The sequence below is a fragment of the Sciurus vulgaris genome (assembly GCF_902686455.1).
Source record: "Sciurus vulgaris genome assembly, chromosome: 6".
In the NCBI taxonomy this organism is placed as follows: domain Eukaryota; kingdom Metazoa; phylum Chordata; class Mammalia; order Rodentia; family Sciuridae; genus Sciurus; species Sciurus vulgaris.
The window spans coordinates 48,903,192-48,925,313 of record NC_136466.1 but is presented as its reverse complement, the minus strand read 5'-3'; the positions used below and the strand labels follow the sequence as shown (position 1 = coordinate 48,925,313).

General features: G+C 33.6%; 1 protein-coding gene across 1 annotated transcript in view; it reads left to right on the top strand.

Moving 5' to 3' along the window:
- Window positions 1–22,122, top strand: part of DTWD2 (DTW domain containing 2) — a 163,070-nt gene that overhangs the window by 4,988 nt on the left and 135,960 nt on the right. Inside the window, exons 2-4 of the mRNA XM_079145680.1 lie at window positions 15,134–15,224; window positions 18,111–18,205; window positions 18,550–18,742. Of these exons, the coding sequence (XP_079001806.1) occupies window positions 15,134–15,224; window positions 18,111–18,205; window positions 18,550–18,742 (379 nt within the window). The remainder of the gene's footprint in view (window positions 1–15,133; window positions 15,225–18,110; window positions 18,206–18,549; window positions 18,743–22,122) is intronic.

Genomic DNA, 22,122 nt, shown 5'->3' with positions numbered 1-22,122 from the left:
AGAAGTTGAGGGAAGGAAAAGTGTGTTCCTGACAGAGTGATCAGCATGTACAAGAGTATATTATTTAGAGAGTTTTGCAGAAGAGTGTTCAGAAATGAGGCTACAGAGATTAGTGATAGTTGAACTAGAAAAGGCCAAATAAGCTCTGTCAGGGTGTTTGGGCCTAATACTGTAGAACCTGCCAAACCAGCCACTGAAGTAACTATTATATTTGAATGGTGATGGCAAGTTTGATTTTTATAGGTGACTTTTAGCTATATCATTTATACTTTATTTTATAAAAACATCAAACTGGATGGTGATGTAATGGTTAAAGGCTTGACTGGAAGAGTCATTCCAGAAAGACAGGAATCCTAATTACATTTTCACATCTGTGGATATTGCTGTGAGTTTCAGGATAAGTAATAAACCCCTTGCAAGTCATTATTTAGAATAATGGACTAATCTCTAAAAACTGTGTTAAAATCTGTTTAAGGGAAGAAACAGCAAGGAAAGTATGCAAACTGATTCAGACCTTGAAACAGTATTTATTTCTCCAAGCCCTTCTCAAGTAAAGAACAGAGTTTTAGGGATTATAATAAACCACATGTATGAATTTAGCACCCATTTATTAACCATTACTCATCTGCTAGGGATATACTAGACCTTGATACTTTATATACTATATTTTATCATTTCTTGTAATAGCTTTTTGGAATTCATGATACTGTTCACTCTATTATACTTTTTTTTTTTCCAGTGCTGGGTATTGAACCCAGGGTTTACTGTTCATTTTTAAGTACTGATGAGGTAGAGGTAACAGGCTAGTTGCAGAGTTGGGTCTTTAGCTTCAGGTCACTTTGCTTCTAAGCCCATGCCAATACCTAACTTCACACTCCTGTGGAAGAAATCTTAGCATTTTATTGGTATAGTAGGTATAGTCACCAGTTGAAGTGGGTCACTAAAGCTGCAAGAGTAGTTATGATTTTCATCCTTTCCCCCCCTACTGCCACAATTCCTAGCTCTTTTTACTTTTTATTTTGAGACAGGGTTTCATTAAATTTTCCAGGCTGGCATTGAACTTGTGATTGTCTTCCTTCAGTCTTCACGATCACTGAGATTACAGATGTGTGCTATCGTGCCTGGCAATTTTCATACTTTTAAAGTTAGTAACAAATGCCTGAACTTTAGTTATTTTCTCTAGTTCTTTTCTTAATGTATCTTAGCGTGGGGTATCTCAGCCACATCCCACGTGGATGAGGAAAGGGTTAACTGCTGGAGGATGATGTTGGCTATAAATCAGTCAGTTACCCAAAAACTTATCTAATCAATAATAACCCAAGAGCCAATACTCCTTTTAAGTGAGAGGGGGCCTGACGGGTATGGCCATACCAGTTCTGGCCTCTAACAACATGGAGTAGCCCAACTTTCTTTTTATTTATAGTCACACAGGTAAAGGGGTCTGGGGAGGGATGGAGTGGAGTTAGGGGAGCCATTTTCTTAGGGAGACTATTATAGAATCAGACAGGGAACCATTCCCCCAGTGCCGCTCCCCTTACCCCCCGCACTCCACACCCCGCAATGCCAGACAGACCTCCCGTGTCTGCTAGTTCCGAGAAGTCAGGCCTCTGCATCATGAGGCTTAACCTAACCTGACTCTGCTAGATAAGGATGGCTCTCCATATCTTTACTTTTCCCTCATTCTTTATGCATGATTATTCTGGAGAAAAAAGTGATGTGGATACTAATGTTGTGGGGATAGGGAGGTGGGGGTGAAGGTGAAGAGGAGGAGATGGGGTAGGGAGGGGAGAAAGAGAAAAGACTGCAGGTGATTAGGAGGAATGAAGGAACCACAAATTGGCATCCTATAGATGTTTTGAACTGTATTTTTTCTAGCTTTTAGATTACTTGCTAACTAATCAAGTTAAAAAAGTCAAGATTTCTGGCTTTTAAGAGACTGGGAAGATCTGGCAGCTAAGGGACTACTTCCCTGAGCAGTAGTTGGTTGAGCTGAGAATTGGCTGTGCCTGTAGATTGGGCATGATCTGTTCCAGTCTTCACAGCTCGCAAATCATTCCTGCTTAACTCATTTGTGATTAACTGCTAGTCCCCAATAGAGATTTTTATTTTGTTTCTGGGTCTTATATATATCTTTGTGCCTGGTTTGACTGAGCAGTAGTGCAAATCAATTTGTGTATTTGGGTGGGAAAAGTAAAAAATGGTAATTTCAAGGGTAGTTGAATAATTGAAATTGTTGAATTGGTATCGACCATAGAAGAAAAACTACTTTGGTGCACGTCAGGCCAACTAGAATATTAAGGATAATTTTCAGTGTAAAAATTAGAAATTCTGAAAATTTGATCTTTTGTATATATCAAAATATATTCCCATCAGAAAATCATTGGCAGTTTGTTCTTTTCTGTTATATAGAAAATAATGTTTATGCTTTGAGATAGTTCATTCATAATACATGTGCAAAGCTGATTTATAAATTACTGTGGAAGCTAGTCATGTTCAAAGTTGAGCAAAGATGACATATGTCAAGAGAGAAATTTTTCCTAAATCTTAATTAAGTCTCCAAAGAGGAGTGACCAGTTTTAAATACCGCATTAGCGCTTCCAAAATGTTTCATTTATTTTCCCCAAGAAAAATAAGAATTATTACTCTCAAATAGTTTTCTTCAAAGAACATCAAAACACATAAATTCCTTAAGTTCATTTGCCCAAAATTAATAATTTGTTGTTCTGTTAGTGCTTATGAAGTTAGAGACTATATTCAGGAATAATCTAGTTTAAAATTTGGTATTATTTAAAAGGAGTTCACAAGTTACAAAGTGCTTTTACATGTACATTTTTATTTAATACATGAGACATCCATGTGATTGAAATGGTGTTTTATAGATGATGGTCAGGGTCAGGTGATTAGTAGGAGGCACAACTGCTTTAGTTTTCATTACCATGCCACATAATAATGAATTATATTTAAATGAACAGTATAACAGCCTTTATTTTCCTATTGGCTATGATAAGTATCTGCAATGAGGTGTTTCTTGGCCGCCTTCTACATAGAATCCTTTTTCCTTTGGCCATGGCTACTTTTAATTATTTGAGATGAGCAGTTTTTAACTATTGTCCCTTTTAAGATCACACCTCTATCTCCTAAATCTTTTACTTGACTATAATCAGATTCTCATTTCTTTTGATGACTTCTCACTTTGCAGTTAGAAAAACGTATTCGAAGATATTATTGATAGGAATTGATTATTTTGCTGAGCTTTCATTTGCTTGATTTTTGTTTTTCTCTATTGAAAGCTTAGTGAAAAGATTATGAGAAAGAGGGAGCATGAAATAAAGTAAGTGAAAGAAATGTTCCAGTGCTATTCAAGGAAAACAAAAATGAAAAGGCATGCAGTAACTTGTTGACCTTGTAAAAGGTTAGAGAGATTAACCCAGTAGAAAATCTCTGATCTGTTTGTTTATGTAAACAAGTTATTTGGCAGGCTAATCTTTAATTTTTTCAAATTATGGTTTTGACATAGCTCCCTGACTGCCAAGCCCTATAGTCAGTTCAGTCAGTCCAATAATCCCTGCTGAGAAGTGGCAGTGGAATGTTGGGAGTGTCAGAGCGGAAGCCCTAGGCTGGGTGGAGTGCAGTAGCAATCACTGGCTGCTGGTACATGCAACCTGCTATGTTGGTGCAGTGGTGCCAGGGCACACTGACCTGTCACTCTGTGGGCTCCGGGCTGGTGAGAATACCTGCTGCAGATCTGGCTTTGTTTGGCACCCCAGCTCTGAATCCCTGAGCATTCTGGATTCTTGATCTCAATCTCCTGGGAAGCTGTGATTCCAGGACAGCACAAGAAAACATAAGTGGGGCAGACATGAATGAAAGTCAGATTCAAGGGTTAACCAATAGCAATAGTATGTTTCCATACCCTGATTAGCATAAATTTGGACCAATAGCTTTGGTACTTTTCCAAACCCTGATTACCATACATTTGGACCAATAGTGTTAACCCTAGTGCTGTATAAACCCCTAGACCAGCACATTCAAGCAGCAACCCCTCTTAAGTCCACTCTTACCCTATAGGAATTCTGTTTCCATTCATACTTGAATAAATCCTACTCTTCCACTCCCTCTTGTCTGTGATTTCATTATTTGGATTCTCAAGAAAAGAACCCAGAAGAAGTTGGCAGTGAACTTCTGTGGTCTGCTGCAACATGGGAGGGCATAGACCTGCAGTATGTTTCTGGACTCTGCAGAGCATAGGACTGTGGAAAAACTCTGGTGTTAGTATCATATTCATAATATACTTATTTTTTTATTTTAACCATCTGTAAGTTTACAATTCAGCGGCATTAGACATGTAATGTTCAATAATCACCATTCTGTATCCAAAACTTTTTCATCATCCTAACATAAACTTTACCCCCAATCACTTCCCACTTCCCACTTCCCCAACCCCTGGTAATTTTTTTTCTTACTGCTGCAAAAATAAATATATAAAGGATTATATGTATTTATGGGTTACCATGTGGTGTTTTGTTACGTGTACACATTGTATAATGTTTAAATCAGGGTAAAAATATTTATCTCCTCAACATTGATTTTTTTATTGTAAAAACATTCAAAATACTTTATTCTAGCTTTTTGAAATGTACATTATTCTTACCTGTAGCCATTGTACTGTGCAGTTATAACCTAGTACCCATTGATCAACTTTTCCTCCTTCCTTCCTGCCCGTACTGTTAACCTCCATTCTACTCTCAATTTCTAGGTTACTTTTTTGTTTCTGTGAATTCACCTGTTCTGGATAGCCCACATAAGTGGAATCATATAATATTGTACATCTGTTTTTGCTTATTTTAACATAATTTTTTCAAGTCCACCCATTGTATCATATATCAAAATTTTATTCCTTTTGTATATGTATTCCACATTTTGTTTACTATTATTCATCTATCTGTTCACAGGCATTAGGTTGTTTCTACCTTTTGACTGTTGTGAACAGTGCTGCTTGAATATCTGTTCTAGTGCCAACATTTAATTCTTCTGGATATGTACCTAGAAATTTCTGGGTCACATTTTGGTTCTATGCTTAATTTTCTGAGAGATTGTTAAACTGTTTTCCACAATAGCTGCACCATTTTACATTTCTACCAACAATGTATGAGGTTTCTGATACTCATTGTTTTTAACCTAGGGACTCACACATTCCAGGAAAGTGCTCTACCACTGAGCCACAGCCTTGTCCTCTTTTTTTTTTTTTTTTAATTTATTTTTTATTTTCTAAATAGCTACCTTAGTAGTTGTAAAGTGATAGCTTATTGTGGTTTTGATTTGCATTACTTCAATGATATTGAACATCTTTTCATATTTTTACTGGCCATTTGCATTACTTCTTTGAAAAAATGTCTATTCAAATCCTGTCAGCAGGGCTCTAACTCAAGTTTGACTACCCGGGTTTGAATCCATACTCCCTGACATTGAAAAGAATCATCAAACATTTTATACCTCAGCTTCACCAACTTGTAAGGCTGAGATAATAATAGTTGTCTACTTCATAGTGTTCTTAGGAGGATCATGTAACTTAAGATGGCCAGAGTACCTTTTGCATAATAAGTGTTCAATAAATGTTAAATATATTTTTAGGAATCTCAGAATGTTCTGCCTTAGCTTAAAGAAAAGTGAATTATAGTGAATTTAGAAAAACAATTTTTGAGCTTCAGAAACTTTTTATTGTGGTAAAATATGCAAATTACTTAAAATTTACCATTTTTAGCTTTAGAAAATACGATAAGACATTGTTCTACAGTGATAAGAGTACTGAACTGATTCATTTTGCTTTACCAAGGAGAAAGGAGAACTTGATGTAACATATACCCATTCTAGGGTAGCAGTGATGACCTCATTATTATGATATTATTATGATTGTTTTGAAATGGAAAAGTTGGCATTTGGCTACTGATTAATTTTATTTTTAACTTTTAATTTTGAAATAATTTTATTTTTGAATGTTATTTTGAGACAAGGTCATGCTAGACTGGCTTTGAACTTGTCAGTCCTTCTCCTCCATCCTCCCAAGTACCTGGGGTAAAAGGTGTGGGCTACTTTACCTGGTTGAAATAATTTTAGACTTACTGAAAAGTTGCAAAGTAGAGTCTCTGTATAGCCTTCACCTAATAACTCAATACATTAATTAATCACAGCTATGGTAATATTATTAGGGAACAGATAGATGAGAATGGGTGGGAATACAAGGTTCTATAAAACACAAGGTTCTATAAAATCGGCCCACTGTGCTGATCCCCACATACTTTCTTTGCCCAAAAGCAATTTTCCTGCAGCCCTGCATGGCCTAAGTGGACAGGATGTGTTTCATTCCTCAGCAAACTACCTATTACCTGCAAGGAAAGAAGGAAGGAAAAAATGTTGATAAGAGGAACCCAAATTACTTTGAAGGGAGAGACTTTTGTGATCCTTCTCACAGACTAGATCCTGGAAGATGAGGATAGTTCTTCCTAACCATAAAATTTGTAAGAATGTGTGGTTAAAAATCCAAATAGAATCCATCAGCATGGGCCAAGGTGACCTGGAGTTACCATGGTAGTGGGGACTTGAATGTCTGATGTTACCTTGCTGTCAGTCAAAAGTCAAGAGGTGGACCTGAGCAGGACTTTCTGGAAACTTCTCTGAGATCCCTAATAAAACTGAAGTTCAGAAGAGGCACCTGGTCCCTCTCCTCTCTGAGAGGACCCACTCTCTCCCTTGAGAGTATCCCCTTTTCCTTTTCCTATCTCTTCAATAAACTCATTCCTGTTACTTTGAGTGACATGTCTGAAATCTTTCTGAATTGGTCACAAGAATAGGGGTTTGAAGAGGGAGTCTTAATGTGGCCTCAGTTTCTCAGAAGGCCCTATCTGTAATAATATCAAGAACTGTAAAAGATCTGAGATTTTATCTTATTTGCAAGTGGAAAAGTTAATGTGCCACATTTTTAAAATGTGAAATTCCTGGGTCAAAGATGAAGGATTTAGTAACTCAAGATACAATAGATAGCATGAGCTTTATGTTTGTATCAGTTTCCCTTTATTCTCGCTTTCCATTCCAGGTCCTATAAGGGTTTCACAGAGAATACAAATTGGATGATTTGTACGCAGTGTGTTTGCATCGCAGTTGCATTTATGGTTCCTGAACCTTTTGTAATGGATTTCAAGCAAAACCTGTCCTTTGCTCCAAAAGAAGAACTTACCCCCATCTTCTGAGGCTTTTTATGTAAAGACATCTTTGAAAAGATACTCCAGAACAAAATCTTAATGTCTGACTCATAAAACATACAGAAATGCAAAGACTCATGGAGTAAATCAAAACTAAGAAAAGAGCATTGGTATGACACTATTAATTATGTTCAGAATTCACCAGTTTTCCCACTAAAGTTCTTTTTTCTCTTGTTTAGAATATAAATCAAGGTCCCACATTTATAGCCTTCTTTTGAGGTTTATTTGTAAATTTTCCAGAATAGTAGAGAAATAGCCATATTCTGCTGTGTGTCTAGGAAACTGATATAGATATTCAGACACATTGTGGAATTTTGATAGTATCAAGATAGCTTTCTGTCCAGGATACCCAGGAGTGTCAGTGATATGAATTTCCTCACAGGAGACATTGCTATATGGATAAGGCACAGTAGCAACTGAGAGAGAAGGTATTAGGAGATACCCATCCTTGGGTCTGCTATTGTTTTCTAAGGGCTACCAGTACAAAATTACAACCTGATAGTAGAAAACAAACGAAATTTATTCTCACAATTCTGGAAGGCAGAAGACCAAAATCAAGGTATCAGTAGGGTTGGTTCCCTCTGGAAACTCTGAGGGAGAATACATACCAAGCCTCTTAGTAATTTTTGATGTTTCTTGACTTATAGACTCATTGCTGCATTCTCTGCCTGTGTTCTCACTTGGCCCTCTCTGTGTATAAAATCTCTCTTTTCTTTTTCTTATTTAATCACTGGATTGAAAGTCACCCTAAATTCTGAGATCCTTAACCTAATTACATCTACAAATACCTGATTTCCAAATAAGGTCACATTTAGAGATACTAAGGATACTCAGGACTTAGACATCTTTTTGGGTGACACTGCTCAACCCACTACAGTCTACTTTGTCTACACATCATCTGGTTATGCTAAGAATTCAAGGATGTGAATTACTTGGGCCATTTTTTAATATTGTGTTGGTGCTAAGCAACTTTGAAAGATAAGATCTTTAAGAGGAGAAATACGTATCAGGAAATAATTGTATTGTAACATGAAAAATGTGGTTTAGGAGCACAGAGTTGTAAAAGGAGGGAATCACTACTTCAAATTTCACAGGAGAGGTGCTATTTAAACTCCTCTTTAGAACCTGTTTTTTCTCAGTGCTATTTATTGCTCTATCATGAATTTTTATCATTCTTACTTATTGTCAGAGAATCCCAACCTCCATTTTGTCATGTATCCAATTCCCTTTCAGTGAAGTTTATTCTAAACATCTGGTCCTGCTCTTTTTATTCCTTTCTTGGAGACCTTCCATGCTTATATATTAGGTAAAGATAAGGGTTCAGATGTTGTGTGTGATGTCCAGCCCTGCCCACTTATTCCTTTCTTTGCCATACTTTCACATACCCTGTTTTCCAATGAACTGTTCTTGAAAAAGTTTTTTTTTTTTTTTTAATGTTTGGGTCCATACTTTTGTTCTGTTTCTTTTTTTTCTGTATGCAAAGCTCCTCCCTCATTTCTGTTGTGTGAAAACCTACTCTATTTCAAGATCCAACTCAATGCCACATCTTACGTGTAACTAGTTCTTATCCTTCTTGCTGTCTTCTAAGTTTCTTCTTTTAACCTCTGAATGTCTCTTTTCTCCACTCTATTGTTAGCTTCCTATGGGCTTGCCTCTATATAGTTCTTCTGGTATTTAATCACATATACTTAATTGCTTTTATCCATTTTATTCTGGAGAATTTTATAAATGTTTGGACTTTGACCTTTTCCTTCTAGGTCCCCTTTCAAACTAATGTTTATTTATCTCCAAATGTTTTAATTCTAATGGTAGGCATTCTGGGGCCTGAGTTTGTAGATAGAGTTATGTGTTAAAATATTTCATTGAACATTAAATGCGTATGTGGAATTAATGTATTGATTAAAGGCATATGTTTTGGAAACAGTACTGTATTCCAGCTCCAGCTGTTTTCTTTTCGGAAAATTATTTAACCTCTCTAAGCCTTAATTTCTTCAACTGTAAATTACAACAATAATACTATCCCCCTTTGTCAGAGAATTAAATGAAGATAAAGTATTTAGCATAGTATTTATAAAAGTGTGTAATAAATGTTAAAATCTTCCTCTTTACTTTTTCCTTCTCCCCATCTTCCTCCTCTTCTCCTTTCACTCCCTTTTCCTCCTATGAAACATCATGATTATTATTTATGAAGTTAGTGTGTTTTTAATAATCCAACGTCTTCACTGTTATGGTAGTTTTTCTGTAGGCAAGTTAATAATTTTATATATGTTAATGCTGCAGATGACCAGAAATAAATTGCCTCATGATGGAGATTTTGTTACCCTGGGACTTTCAGTAATATTCACTTATCAGCTGTAGATAAATGTTTGCATTGAGGAAAGCCACAGTTTTGGGGGGAGGCCATCAAAATCCACAGATTATTCGTTACAATATTCTATTCTCTTATGTAGTAAAGTAACGCCAATCTAAATCTTAATACATTTTCTCTATTTTTATGCCAAGGAAGATTCTCAGTTCTTTTTATATTCTTTGGAAGAAATTGACATTTACATAACATTAAGCTAAATGTTCTCACAATAAATTAACCATATAAAATCTGTGTTTTAAAATAGAGACAGTTTTTAGATAACAGAAAGGGATAAAATAATAAGCAAAATGAAAATGTTAATTAATGTTATTCTCTGTAAAGTATGTTTTTGATTCCTTGCTTATAAGTATGTATATTCATGCTGTTCCCTTTAGTGGGGAAACAACATAGATTTCTGCTGCAGATCTTGTTTTATAAATTACGTGCAGTCTGAGGATATAGCTCAATAGTAGAGCAGATGATTTGATCCCCAGCACTGCAAACAAAACAAACAAAACAAAAACAAGGTAGTAAGTCATGTGGGTATTCTTTATCCATTCACTCATTATTTATTCCATATCCAGTACCCAATAATGTACAGGTAAAATCATACAGAATGATGAAGAAATTGTTTCTGTTAGGATTATAGTGAGTTAAATGTGAGAGAAAAATTTCTAAGTAAAACATAGGATAAATTAATATACATGGTTATGGTAAGATTCTTAGTTGATTTGTCATTTTTTCATTACAGTTTTAGTAGGGGGCTTTGTATATCTTCTGTATGTGGTCATCTCTGGATGCAAGGCTTTTGGTCTGCAGACATCTGGCCTCTCTGAAGATTTCTTTGATTAGAATAACACAGAAACTTTGCTCAATTATAGATCTAGTATAAGAACAAACTTATCTCTAGGCCAATAATGTAAATTATTTGGATGACATACCACAATTGATTAAAAAAATAAGGCTGAATTTCTAATAGGATACTTATTTATAATTACTTGCACTTACTATATACAGATGATGTGACATATACAAAAATAGATACTAAAAAGGAAAAAATAATAGTGAAATAAACTAAAGTGCTAAGTATTATGTATTATTATGATTCATTACTTCAAAGCCTTTATATAATTAGGATAAGATTCATTGTTAGCAAGAAAGAGATGAATCCACTGTTCAGATAATCTTTCTAATTTCTCCATTGCTTTGGGCATGCCCTCTGGGTATCTGAAACTCTCATCTAAAGCTATTTGTTGTTCTGATAGAATTACTACCTATCCTACAACAGTGATTTTTTTTTCCTTTTAAAACCTGTATTTCCTTCACTCCTGAAGTCAGTTGTAAGATAAATGAATCTAATTAAAAAAAAAAAAAAAAAAACAATTTGGGAGGGGGAATGAGTTTACTGTTATTGATACATGAAACAGATATGGAAGGTGTTACTTTTCTTCAACTTGTGAAATGAAAATTCATTATGATATTGTATTAAAATTTGTGAAGATCTCTTTTCATTGACCATGATAAGTAATTTCAGAAATTTAAAAATTAGCATTTATCTTAACAGATCATTTTGGTTTATTTAAAAGACAGCAGAGGGCACTGTGGTGTTTAGTTTTCCAAAGCCTATTAAAATTAGAAAGCTTTTGCCATTTTTATGTGTAATGCAGTGTAGATATTCAGCTAACCGAATGAAAAACTATGAAACTTTTTGTTCTTTGCCTTTTCACTCTGTTGGGATTATAAAATTTTGTTGCATCCTGGAAAATTTGAGGTGTGCTATTTTCCTGTGTTCTACATTTGCTTTTGTTTAGTGGGTAAAAGAAATCCTTGGAAGTTGTAATTATACATCTATTTACTAATCTTTAAACTTTATGTGAGCTTATCTTGTTTAAAATTAGTACTTATGAGGAGAAAGCTTTCAGTGAATATTATGTAGGAAATTTAATTAACTTTACAAAGATGATTTTATATGTTCTAGCATCTCTAGTTGTATGTCAGATGTAATTTTATCATCCTACAGGCTGTCATAGATTGCATGATCAGAGTGACAGATTACCCTTGTATTGCAGCATTCACTGAGGAAACAAGTTAATCTTAGTTTGACAGGAAGCCTGCATATTCTATACGATTAATGAGTAAAGAAAAAAAAAAACCTTCATAAAATTCCCTTAGGAAAATTGTTTGAAGCCTCCATTATATTTTAAGAATATAATTAACATTAATTGTGTTGTATAGATTTCTGAAAAGATAAACCATAATGAGTAGAAAAACAGTATTTATTATACATTTATAACATTGTAAATGAAGAGGATGGAAAAACCTCAGTTTTATTTTGGCCATTCTGTTATAAAGTAGCTCAAAAACTAGGCATTGATGATTACATTTTTATATTTGCTTGTAATTCAGTAATTATTCCCTAGAATGTTCTCGATGCCTTATTGTTACCAGTTTTATGAAGAAGCACTTTGGAAGTGGGTGACATGCCCAAGACAATGACGTTGTTAGTGACACATTTTGGTAATTATTCATCAAACCTCTATCTATTGACCAGTTTTTATTTCTTTATGTTTTTTTTATCCCTTATAACTATATAAATTCTAGAAGTAACTTGATTTTTATTTTAAAATGAATGCTCTTTATTTACTGATAGTATGTTTAGGTGTGAAGTTTTGTGATTGCTTGTTTCTTGTCAAGTATAATAGTTCATAGAAAGCAAGGAATATTCACAAAATTCTTTCTGGCATAGTGAGAACAAATTAGCTCCATAATAGCAGGAGTCTTTGCTTATTGTCCCAAGTACTTAATGTCTGGAATATGGTTAGAAGTACAGTAAATATTAGAATAAATTGTTGGATTTAAAGTTATTTAGTTTGTTTTCCATTTGAAATATTTAAACTGATTTGTGTTTGCGTGTAGGGAGATATTTTTGTTCTTTGCAATGATTCTAGAACCTTACTTCTAGAGGATAGCAATTACTCTGCACTTATTCACTAGTTTAGTAAGAGATGGTTGAATAGTTGGAGAGTTGTTCACTCTGATAATACATGCAGAGCATGTAGAGGAGGAAAGTATGAGAAGGATTAATATTAAGATAACAGGCAGAACTTCTGATTATAAAGTAACTTGCTAAATAAAAAGTTGAAATTTTAAAGTGTTTTAAAGAACTATAATTTTATTATAGTAATTTTAATTAAAATTATGTTAATAGATATGCTTTAAAGGAAATAGGTAATGATGTTTTATGAGACTATCAAAACGTTATCCAAAGCTGTTAATTTTAGCTTACATCACAATTACACTGTTTACACATGAAGTGCTTAATTGTTTTTTCTTTAGTAAATATTTTCTTCAGCAAATATTTTTGCCTCTTATATGCTGACTTTTATTGAAATGATCACAAAGCATAACAAAGGGAGATTTGACACTCTGGATTTCATTTATATTACAAACTAATTGCTCAAGTACTATAGAGGACATGGAAGAGAGATCAAAATTTGGTATGGAAGAAAACAAAAATATAGGATAGAAATTGTGTTTTAGGAGAAAGGCATCTCAATATGAAGGTAAGAGGGAATGTAGATCTATTTCTTCCTGTATACAGCAATGTTTTTGAGAGCCTGCTATGCTAATGCTAGGAATATAGCAGTGAGAAAGGTAGGCCAATTTCTTGTCCTTCTGTAATTTACATTGTAGGAAAGAAAAGATACATTCTGATAATATAATGTCAAATAATGATAACATGATGAGGAAAAATCAGGATAAGGAGAATTGAGAGTGATAGTGGGAGAAGAGAATGATTATTTTAGAAAGAGACATTGGTGCAAAAACCACAAAGTGAATTAAACTCTGCAGCTATCTGGAATAGGATGCCGGGCAAAGCACCTGGCATCAGATGCTTAAGAAAACTATAGACCACATTTGATACCAGAAACATAACATATAGGACGAGAGCAACAGCTTGCATTAGAGCAGCCTTGGTTCTTTTCTCTGTAATCCTTGTGGCAGTCTAACATAGAGGTCTACAAGTTGGAAGATGATTTTTCACAGTGGGCAGTAATGGGAACCTACATAATTGCTATCCCCACAGCAGCCAATATCTCCTGTAACACTCTAGCAAATTTCTAGGTTCCTAATTTAGGGAAACTCAAAGTAGGGTATCCCCATCAGGTCTTTGTAACTCTGCAGTCCATATGCTCTCTACCAGTTGGATCATTTTAATCACGTATGGTGTTGCCTAGCAATACAGTTGTCAGATTGCCAGGGTAACAGAACTAGTTAATTAGCAAAGGTTATATCATGTAGAGGAAAATGGTCTGGTTAATTCTTTTGCCCACAGCTTTGTAGTTTGTTTTTCTTTTTACAACTTCTCACACAAATTTATAAGGCTTTGCCAGTCCTCAGGTGCAGAAATGGGTAAGTGGGCAGGATTTAGATATGAATGAATTCAAAGTTACTTTAATTAAAAAAAAAAATTCCACCTTTAGGGACTTGCATCTTAAACTGGTCTTTTTGTCTTCCATGCTCTCAGCCCCCATAACCCCCACACCAACAACATCAGCACCATCCAGGAACTTGTTGGAAATGTAAATTCCCAGACTTATTGAATCTGAAGCTTTAGGAGTGTGGGACTCAGCAGTCTGATGTGTCCTCTAGGTGATTCTGATACAAGACCAAGTTTGAGAAAGACTGCACTGGAGGATTCAAACTTAAATGAAAAGCATGTTCTTAGAGGGTTCATTGTCTGAAAGAGAAAAGCAGATATGAAATAAACTAAGTTAAAAGAGGTAGTCAAATATTAAAATAGAAGTATAAGTAGAAACATGAAGGAAATTTATATGATTATAATAAAAGTGAATTCAGTGCTGTAAGAGAAACTTGTAAATAGGAGGAGAGAGGAATGTTTTACAGCATGAACAGTATTGTTCTGGTTAGATACTGTACTTAATGTTCTAAATATTTGCAGAGATTTGTGGTTTAAATCAGTGTTAGTGGTGTGGGCTAAGAATTTAAACAACTTCAGACAAACGACTTTTAATAGACTTTTAGAGCATAGTTGGTGAATGATAATGGTTTCTAGATATTGAGATAACTGGATTTCTGTAGAGTTATATTTAATTTTTAGATTTTCAAAACTGCATTTTAAAATACCATAATGTTTCAGTCCGATTTATTATTTAAAAAATTAGTCTCATTTGACATTTTCACTGAGGCCATTAAGGGTAAATTTAGAATGAAAGTTAGAAGAAGCGTTTCTTCATGAATAAAAGGATGATGGTGACTTAGTATTCTTTCACTAAGTAGATTCTTGGAGGTACTTTAATTTATATGGATGATAATTTACTTAAATATCTTCCTAATTTTCATGTCTAAAGAGTGATTCATTAAGTTTATTCTTGGTGTTTCATTTTGAAAAGAATACAGCTTTAGCAAACCTCTTTATATAACAGTGGGATTATGTTCAAGAATTAGGATATTGTCCTATTATTGTATTTTACAGATTTACAGGTTGTTTTTCTTTTTTGCTCTTTAGCCGACCTCAGAAAGTATGTTTGTGTCCATTTCTACCTGTACACCCTCTGCACATCTCTACCCACTTGTACATAATTCAGCATCCAGCAGAGGTAAGATTTTATAAACCATACAGTTTCAGATAGAATATGAGTGCACAGAAGGTAACACAGAGGTAAACACTTATCCCTCCCAACTTTTTAGTACTTCAAGAAGAAATAGATGATAAGTGCTTACTGTTCTTGGAGACAAAATTTTTATATACTCTATGATAATATAGAGTCAAGTGCTTTAGAAACACGTTTCATAAAATGTTTTTATTGAATAGTATAGAAATTTAGAACTCCCAACAATTTTGTGTGAAGAAAAATTTGGGAGTAAAGAGCTAATAAAATCTTCCCTTTAAAAATTTTGGTCATAGCTTATGTTTTTCATGTCTTTTCTTGCTAAAGTAGAAGTAGCTTTGGCATTTTATTCTTACAAAGAGAATAGGTAAGTAAATCTTTAGTTTCTTCAAATGAATACAGCAAATGTATATTTTATAATATGTATATTTAAAGATGTTTTAACTAATCCTTTTCTATTCTGGTCACAATTATATGTGTGCCATTGTATATATGTGTTTTTAACCCTTGATTAGCTGTAGTAATGAGAGGGGAGGAAAGGAGATCGTAGGAAAATATTAGTTAATACAAAACTACTCATAGCATAGTGTGAATGATTCTAATATAAATTGAATGTATGTAGGACATCTTAAATTCAATCTGGCTTTTGAAGAAGGAATTATTGTGTAGTTCCAGACATAAGATGGCTTTTAAAACGTAGGTGTTTTCATTAATTGGTGACAATTTTAATATATTTCAAATCTCTTAAGTTTTTTTACCATAGTTTACTCAGAGTTTAGATGATCCATCCAAAATAGTGCATGCAACATATATATTTTATCCATATACAAATATACCATATTGCTTTTCTTTATCAACAAAGTAACTTTCCAGTCCTTCTCTAATTCAGTAATTCTGGGCTACCTATGTTTATCTTCAGGACACTATTTTCGGTAAAAAGATGTCAGTTTAATGATTCCCCCATAAAAAATGAGAAAAACCATTTGGATAGGCCTCAGAAGGGAACTTTGGGAAAAGAAGACTTGATGGAGATCATATAAAGGTGATATGATAGAGCATTTTCAAAAACAGATATATATATATATATATATATATATATGTAGAAAATGACTTATGGATAAAAACAAAGTTTCTCAAAAAGAAAATAAACTTTTAAAGAAAAAATGTTATATTAAACTATTTGGACTTTGTGAACAATGTATATTTAGCCACAATGATATAAACACTTTAATGATTTAGCTAAAAATATAAGATGTGAAGGTAAGGAGTAGTGTGAGAAAACTAAATACTTATTTTTTTGAGAGGCTGTAGTTATAAAGTATAGTAGTAAAAAGTAAGGGCTCTGGAGTCAGATTCAAATCCTCAATAACTGTAAATTCTGTAATCTTGGGCAAGTTAATTAACCTCTCTGTGGTTTAGTTTCCTCATTAGTAAAATGGACACAATAAAAAATATATTTCTTTACTGACTTACTGTGAAAAGTAAATGACTCTATATATCGCTCTTAGAATTATATACATTACTATTAGCTCTTATAATTATGATAATTGATAATTTGTAGATAATATCTAAAATCAATAAATCAACAAATAAATTGTATACCTTATATGGAAATAACAGAGATAACGTAGAAGAAATAGCTAAAAGAGTTAAAGTGTTTGCTGCTTGGAAATGGTACTAGGGACTTTATCTGGGAATAGTTGTGGCATTTGAAATCTTTTGGCAATATTTAAATTCCGCATATAAATATGTATTACTTTGCTAAAAGTTTAGAAAGTAACTAAATCCATGTCAGAGTCTCACAGTGATGATAGGAGGAGAGTATGTTATATGAAATACTGGAAAATGTCCTAAAACACTCTTAAGGCATAGTTGTAAACATCTTCTTAATAGGATTTAAGATAGAATTCTTGTGGCAATAAAAAGGTGATTCCCAATGTTGAAAGCTAGAATTGAATATTGGAAAAAAATCACTGATGATGGCTAAATGAATGGAATTTTTAGAATTAGTCTCTAGATTTCTACTTTCAAGTTATTTGGTCCTCTTTCCATTCTCTCTATTCTTTGGCTGTAAGTCCAGTCTACACTGAAGTGGGAAGGAGACAGTAAGCTTCACTTTTTGGAGTGGGGAGTATTTACATTTATTATTTGGAAATGTACTGTAAGGAAGATTTGTTTTTTTCTCCCACATTTACTTTTTATTCAAACATTTATATAATTTTAGACTATATTATGCTATGCTTTGTAGTCTAATACTATGTTATTTATTTTTTTCAAATTGTTCCATTTTGAGCATTGGGAGCTCTTTAAGGTGGGCTTCTGTGTCCGTTTGTATGCCCCATTATTTTGTTTTTTGTGTACTTTCTTGCTTTCTGGTCATAAAGAACTGGGCTGTTATTTTCAAGCTGATATAATACAGGATGTAATTAATATTGAAATGAAAACCTTGTCTGAAAAAACATTTCAGTTTAGCTAAACACAAATTTATGTTTTTCATAATCCTATTATAAAGATTGATATTTTATAGGATAAGTAAACCTATAAACATATCTACATTGAACAAAGACTTAGCTACATAGAATAAAAAGATACACTTATGCTTAATGCTGATAAATCAGAGAAATTTTTACCTCTTATTAAACTGTGGCCTGTAGTAAAAGAATTATGAAAATTATGCTTAAAGTTATGAATCAGTGTTCATCATAATTTTTTTTTGGTACTACTAGGAATTGAACCCAGGGCTTCATGCATATTAAGCAAGTTTTCTACCATTGAACTCCAACCCCTGCTCCTGCCTCATCATAAATGTTTTAAAAGTGTGTTTAAGTAAAAAAAAAAAAAAAATCTACGTCTTATTTAATTTTTTCATTAAAGGAAAACAAAGTGTTGCGGACTGTTCCTCTCCTAGCAGCCTGCCTCCCCCAGGACAAGTGTAAAGTAAAGATTGGTCGTCGCTTCAGTGAAGAAAGGTAAATGAATTTTAGGGCAATTTAAAATATTTCTTTTCTACACGGATATTTCTTTGGGAGGGTTAAAATTATGCCCTTGGCAGCTGGATAGAAAAGCCTAGATGGAGAAGAGTAGTGAAGATTGGAAAGGTTGGAGGAGAGTGGTTAGAATTGTGGCTAACGAATTAGTAGAGTACAAAAGATTGTGAGCACTTAACTAATACTTTATGAACTAATTAGTATCTTTATTTGATTAGATAAATGACTAGGTAGAGGGGAATTTTTATTACGAATTCAATAAGCATCATAAAACTTTTGTTTTCCCCCACAGCTAACAAAAAAATATTTAAACATTTTTCTTCTAGAGATGTTGAACTTTCGACCGTCTGCCGGAAGTCTAGTACATTAATATTATATCCAGGGGCTGAAGCTACAGATTTGGAAGAATTTATATTAGATTCTCCTGTTTATCCTTCTACAATCATCATCATTGATGGTACATGGAGCCAAGCTAAGGACATTTTCTATAAAAATTCCTTGTTCCGTCTTCCCAAACAGGTAAACTAGTGTTTTGACAGAAAATAAAGTATAATGATGCATATTATTTATATTTTCTGTGAAGGGATACATACTTTTTAATATATTAATTTATTGGTATTCTATATGTTAATCTGTGTACATAGACACAGGAGGATTGTAAGTTTGAGGCCAGCCTGGCAGCTTAGTAAGACCTTGTTTCAAAATATAAAGGGTTAGGGATAAAGGTTAGTGCCTGAGTGCTTTGCAAGCATGCATGAGGCCCTAGGTTTGATCCTCAGTACTGAGAAAAAAAAAAAGTCTCTTAGACATTTAATCGGGGAAGTATCCCCCAGGTTTATTTTTATGTGTATTTAATGTTTTTTGTAAGGATGTGTTATAATACTTAAATACTTTCATTTACTTACTAATTTACTTAGTTCTCATTAGGAATGACTTAATTTTTAAAAATAATGTTATTGTATTTTTTTATACCTTTATTTTATTTATTTATTTTTTTATTTTTATGTCATGCTGAGGCTCAAACCCAGTGCCTCATACATGCTAGGTGAGCACTCTACCACTGGGCCTTAACCATAGCCCAGAATGACTAAATTTTTCAACAAAATACTTTTTTGTTTTTCAATTATAATCACATGGTTTTTGATGTAATTAGTTATGGTGATGTATTTTCTAATATTGAAACATTCTTGTGTTCCTGGAAAGAACTCTTTTGAGTTCAAACTTTTCTATGGTATTCAAGCTTTCTACTTGTATTTGGACCTGTTTTTTAATAACTTTTATATTTCTCTAAGGAATTCTCTTTTTCTTCCAAGGTTAGTACATTGGTTGCTATATACTAGCATACATTATTAAATAATTATTTTAATTTCTCTGGAATATGTTTCTTGTTTCTAATCACACACACATACTTGTGCACACACACACATGCTCACAATTTTTCCATAAAGATTTAGGAGAGATTTCTTTATTTTTTGAGTTTTAGAAAGTGTAAGATTTGGGCTGGGGTTGTGGCTCAGTGTTAGAGCTCTTGCCTAGCACATGTGAGGCACTAGGTTCAATCCTCAGCACCACATAAATAAATACACAAACAAAGTCATGTCCATCTACAACTAAAAAATAAAATAAAAAGTGAAAAATTTTAGATCATTTATAATGGCTGCTTTATTTTCATTTCCTTAATTTTTTTCTTAATTTCTTTTAGATATATCTGACAGTGGAGTGTATTTTGACATATTATGCATACATGGAGTATAACTTTTTCTAATTAGGATCCCATTCTTGTGGTTGAACATGATGGAAGTTATACTGGTGGTGTATTCATATATGAACATAGGAAAGTTATGCCTTATTCATTCCATTTTCTTTCCTATTCTTATCCCTGATCCTTTCTTTCATTCCCCTTTGTTTAATCCACAGAACTTCTATTCTCCCCTACTCCTTGTTGTGTGTTAGCAACCGTATATCAGAGAGAACATTCAGCTTTTGATTTTTTGGGATTGACTTATCATTAATTTCTATTTTGATCAGGTTCCTTAAGTTTTATTTTTAATTGGCACAAAATAATTGTACATGTTTATGTATTACATGTGATGTATTGATACATTGTGTAGTATTTAAACCAAGGTATTTAGCATACCCATCACCTCAAAAATTCGTCATTTCATTTCTTTATGTTGAGAACATTCGCATCATTGTTTTAGCTATTTTGAAATATACCATTCAATATTGTTGATTATACTGTAATAAAGACCAGAATGTATTCCTGCTAACTGTAACTTTATGCATTGACATTTCTTCTCCCTCTTTCCATTTCTCTTCTCTTCCCCTGTCTCTGGTAACCACTGCTTTACTTCTATGAGATCAACTGTTTTTAGGTTCCATATTTGAGTGTGATCATGTGGTATTTTATCTCTGTGCCTGGCTTATCCTGATAACTTATCATGATTTCCAGGTTCATTCATGTTGCTGCAAATTACAGAATTTCATTCTTTTTTATGTCTGAATAGTATCCCCAGAAACACACACACACACACACACACCATTTTCTTTATTCATCTAATGATGCATAAAGATTACCTCCATATCTTGGCTATTAAGAATAGTATTGCAATGAACCTGGGAGTACAGATAATGTTCCAACATACAGAGTTCCTTTCTTTTGGATATATAAGTAGTAGTTGTTCTGCTGGATCACATGATAGTTCTATAGTTTTTTGCAGAGTCTCCATACTGTTTTCCATAATGGCTCTATTAATTTACATTTCCACCTTGTGTGTAGAAGTAGCCTTTCCCCACCCCCATATACATACCAGTATTTGCTACTTTTTGTCTTTTTGATAATGACCATTCTAATTGAGGTGAGGTTATACCTGTTGTGATTTGATTTGATGTTCTGCAATTAGGGATCTTGGGCATATTTTCATATTCTTATTGTTCATTTGTACATCTTTTCGTAAATGTCATTTGGTATCTTTTTTCAATTTTTTAATTGAATTCTTTTTTTCCCCATTGAGTTGTTTAGTTTTCTTATATAGTCTGGATATTAATCCCTTGTTAGGTGTACCATTTGCAAATATCGTTTCCCATTCTACAGGTTATTTCTTCACTCTCTTTCCTTTGATGTACAGCTTTTTAGTTTGATGTAATTCTATTTATCTATTTTTGTTTGTTTATGCTGTTTTTAAAAAATATTATTTTTTATTTTTACAGACTGCATTTTGATTCATTGTACACAAATAAGGATACAATTTTTCGTTTCTATGGTTGTACTTTTGAAATCTTATTCAGAAAATCTTTGTACAGATCAATTTTGTGAAGCATCTCCCCTCTTTTAATCTAGTATTTTTATAATTTTGGATCTTATATTTAAGTCTTTAATTCAGTTTGAATTGCTCTTTGTAGATGGCAAGAGATAGGGCATAGTTTATTTTAATCTATAGGATATACAGTTTTCCCAGCATCATTTATGATTTGAACTTCAAGTACTGCTGTGATCTGAATTTTGACCCTGCACTGTCACACTCATGTGTTGGAGCTCTAATTCCCAGTGTGATAACAGTTGGACATGGGACTTTTGGGAGACAGGTCATGAGCATGGAGCCCTCATGATGAAATAAGTGCCCTTAAATAAGAGACATGAACTGTGTATCTCTTTACCCCATCCCTCTTTCTCTTTGCCATAAGAGAACCCAGCAAGAAGACTTCCATCTCCAGCTAGAAGGACAGCTCTCACTAGGACCTGGAGCATGCTGGTACCCCAATCTCAGATTTTCCAGCCTCCAGCGCTGTAAGAAGGAAATGTCTGTTCTTTAAGCCATCTAATTTTTTTTTTTTTCCTTTTGGTGGTACTGGGGGATGAACACAGGGTTGCTTCACCAATGAGTTGTATCCCCATCCCT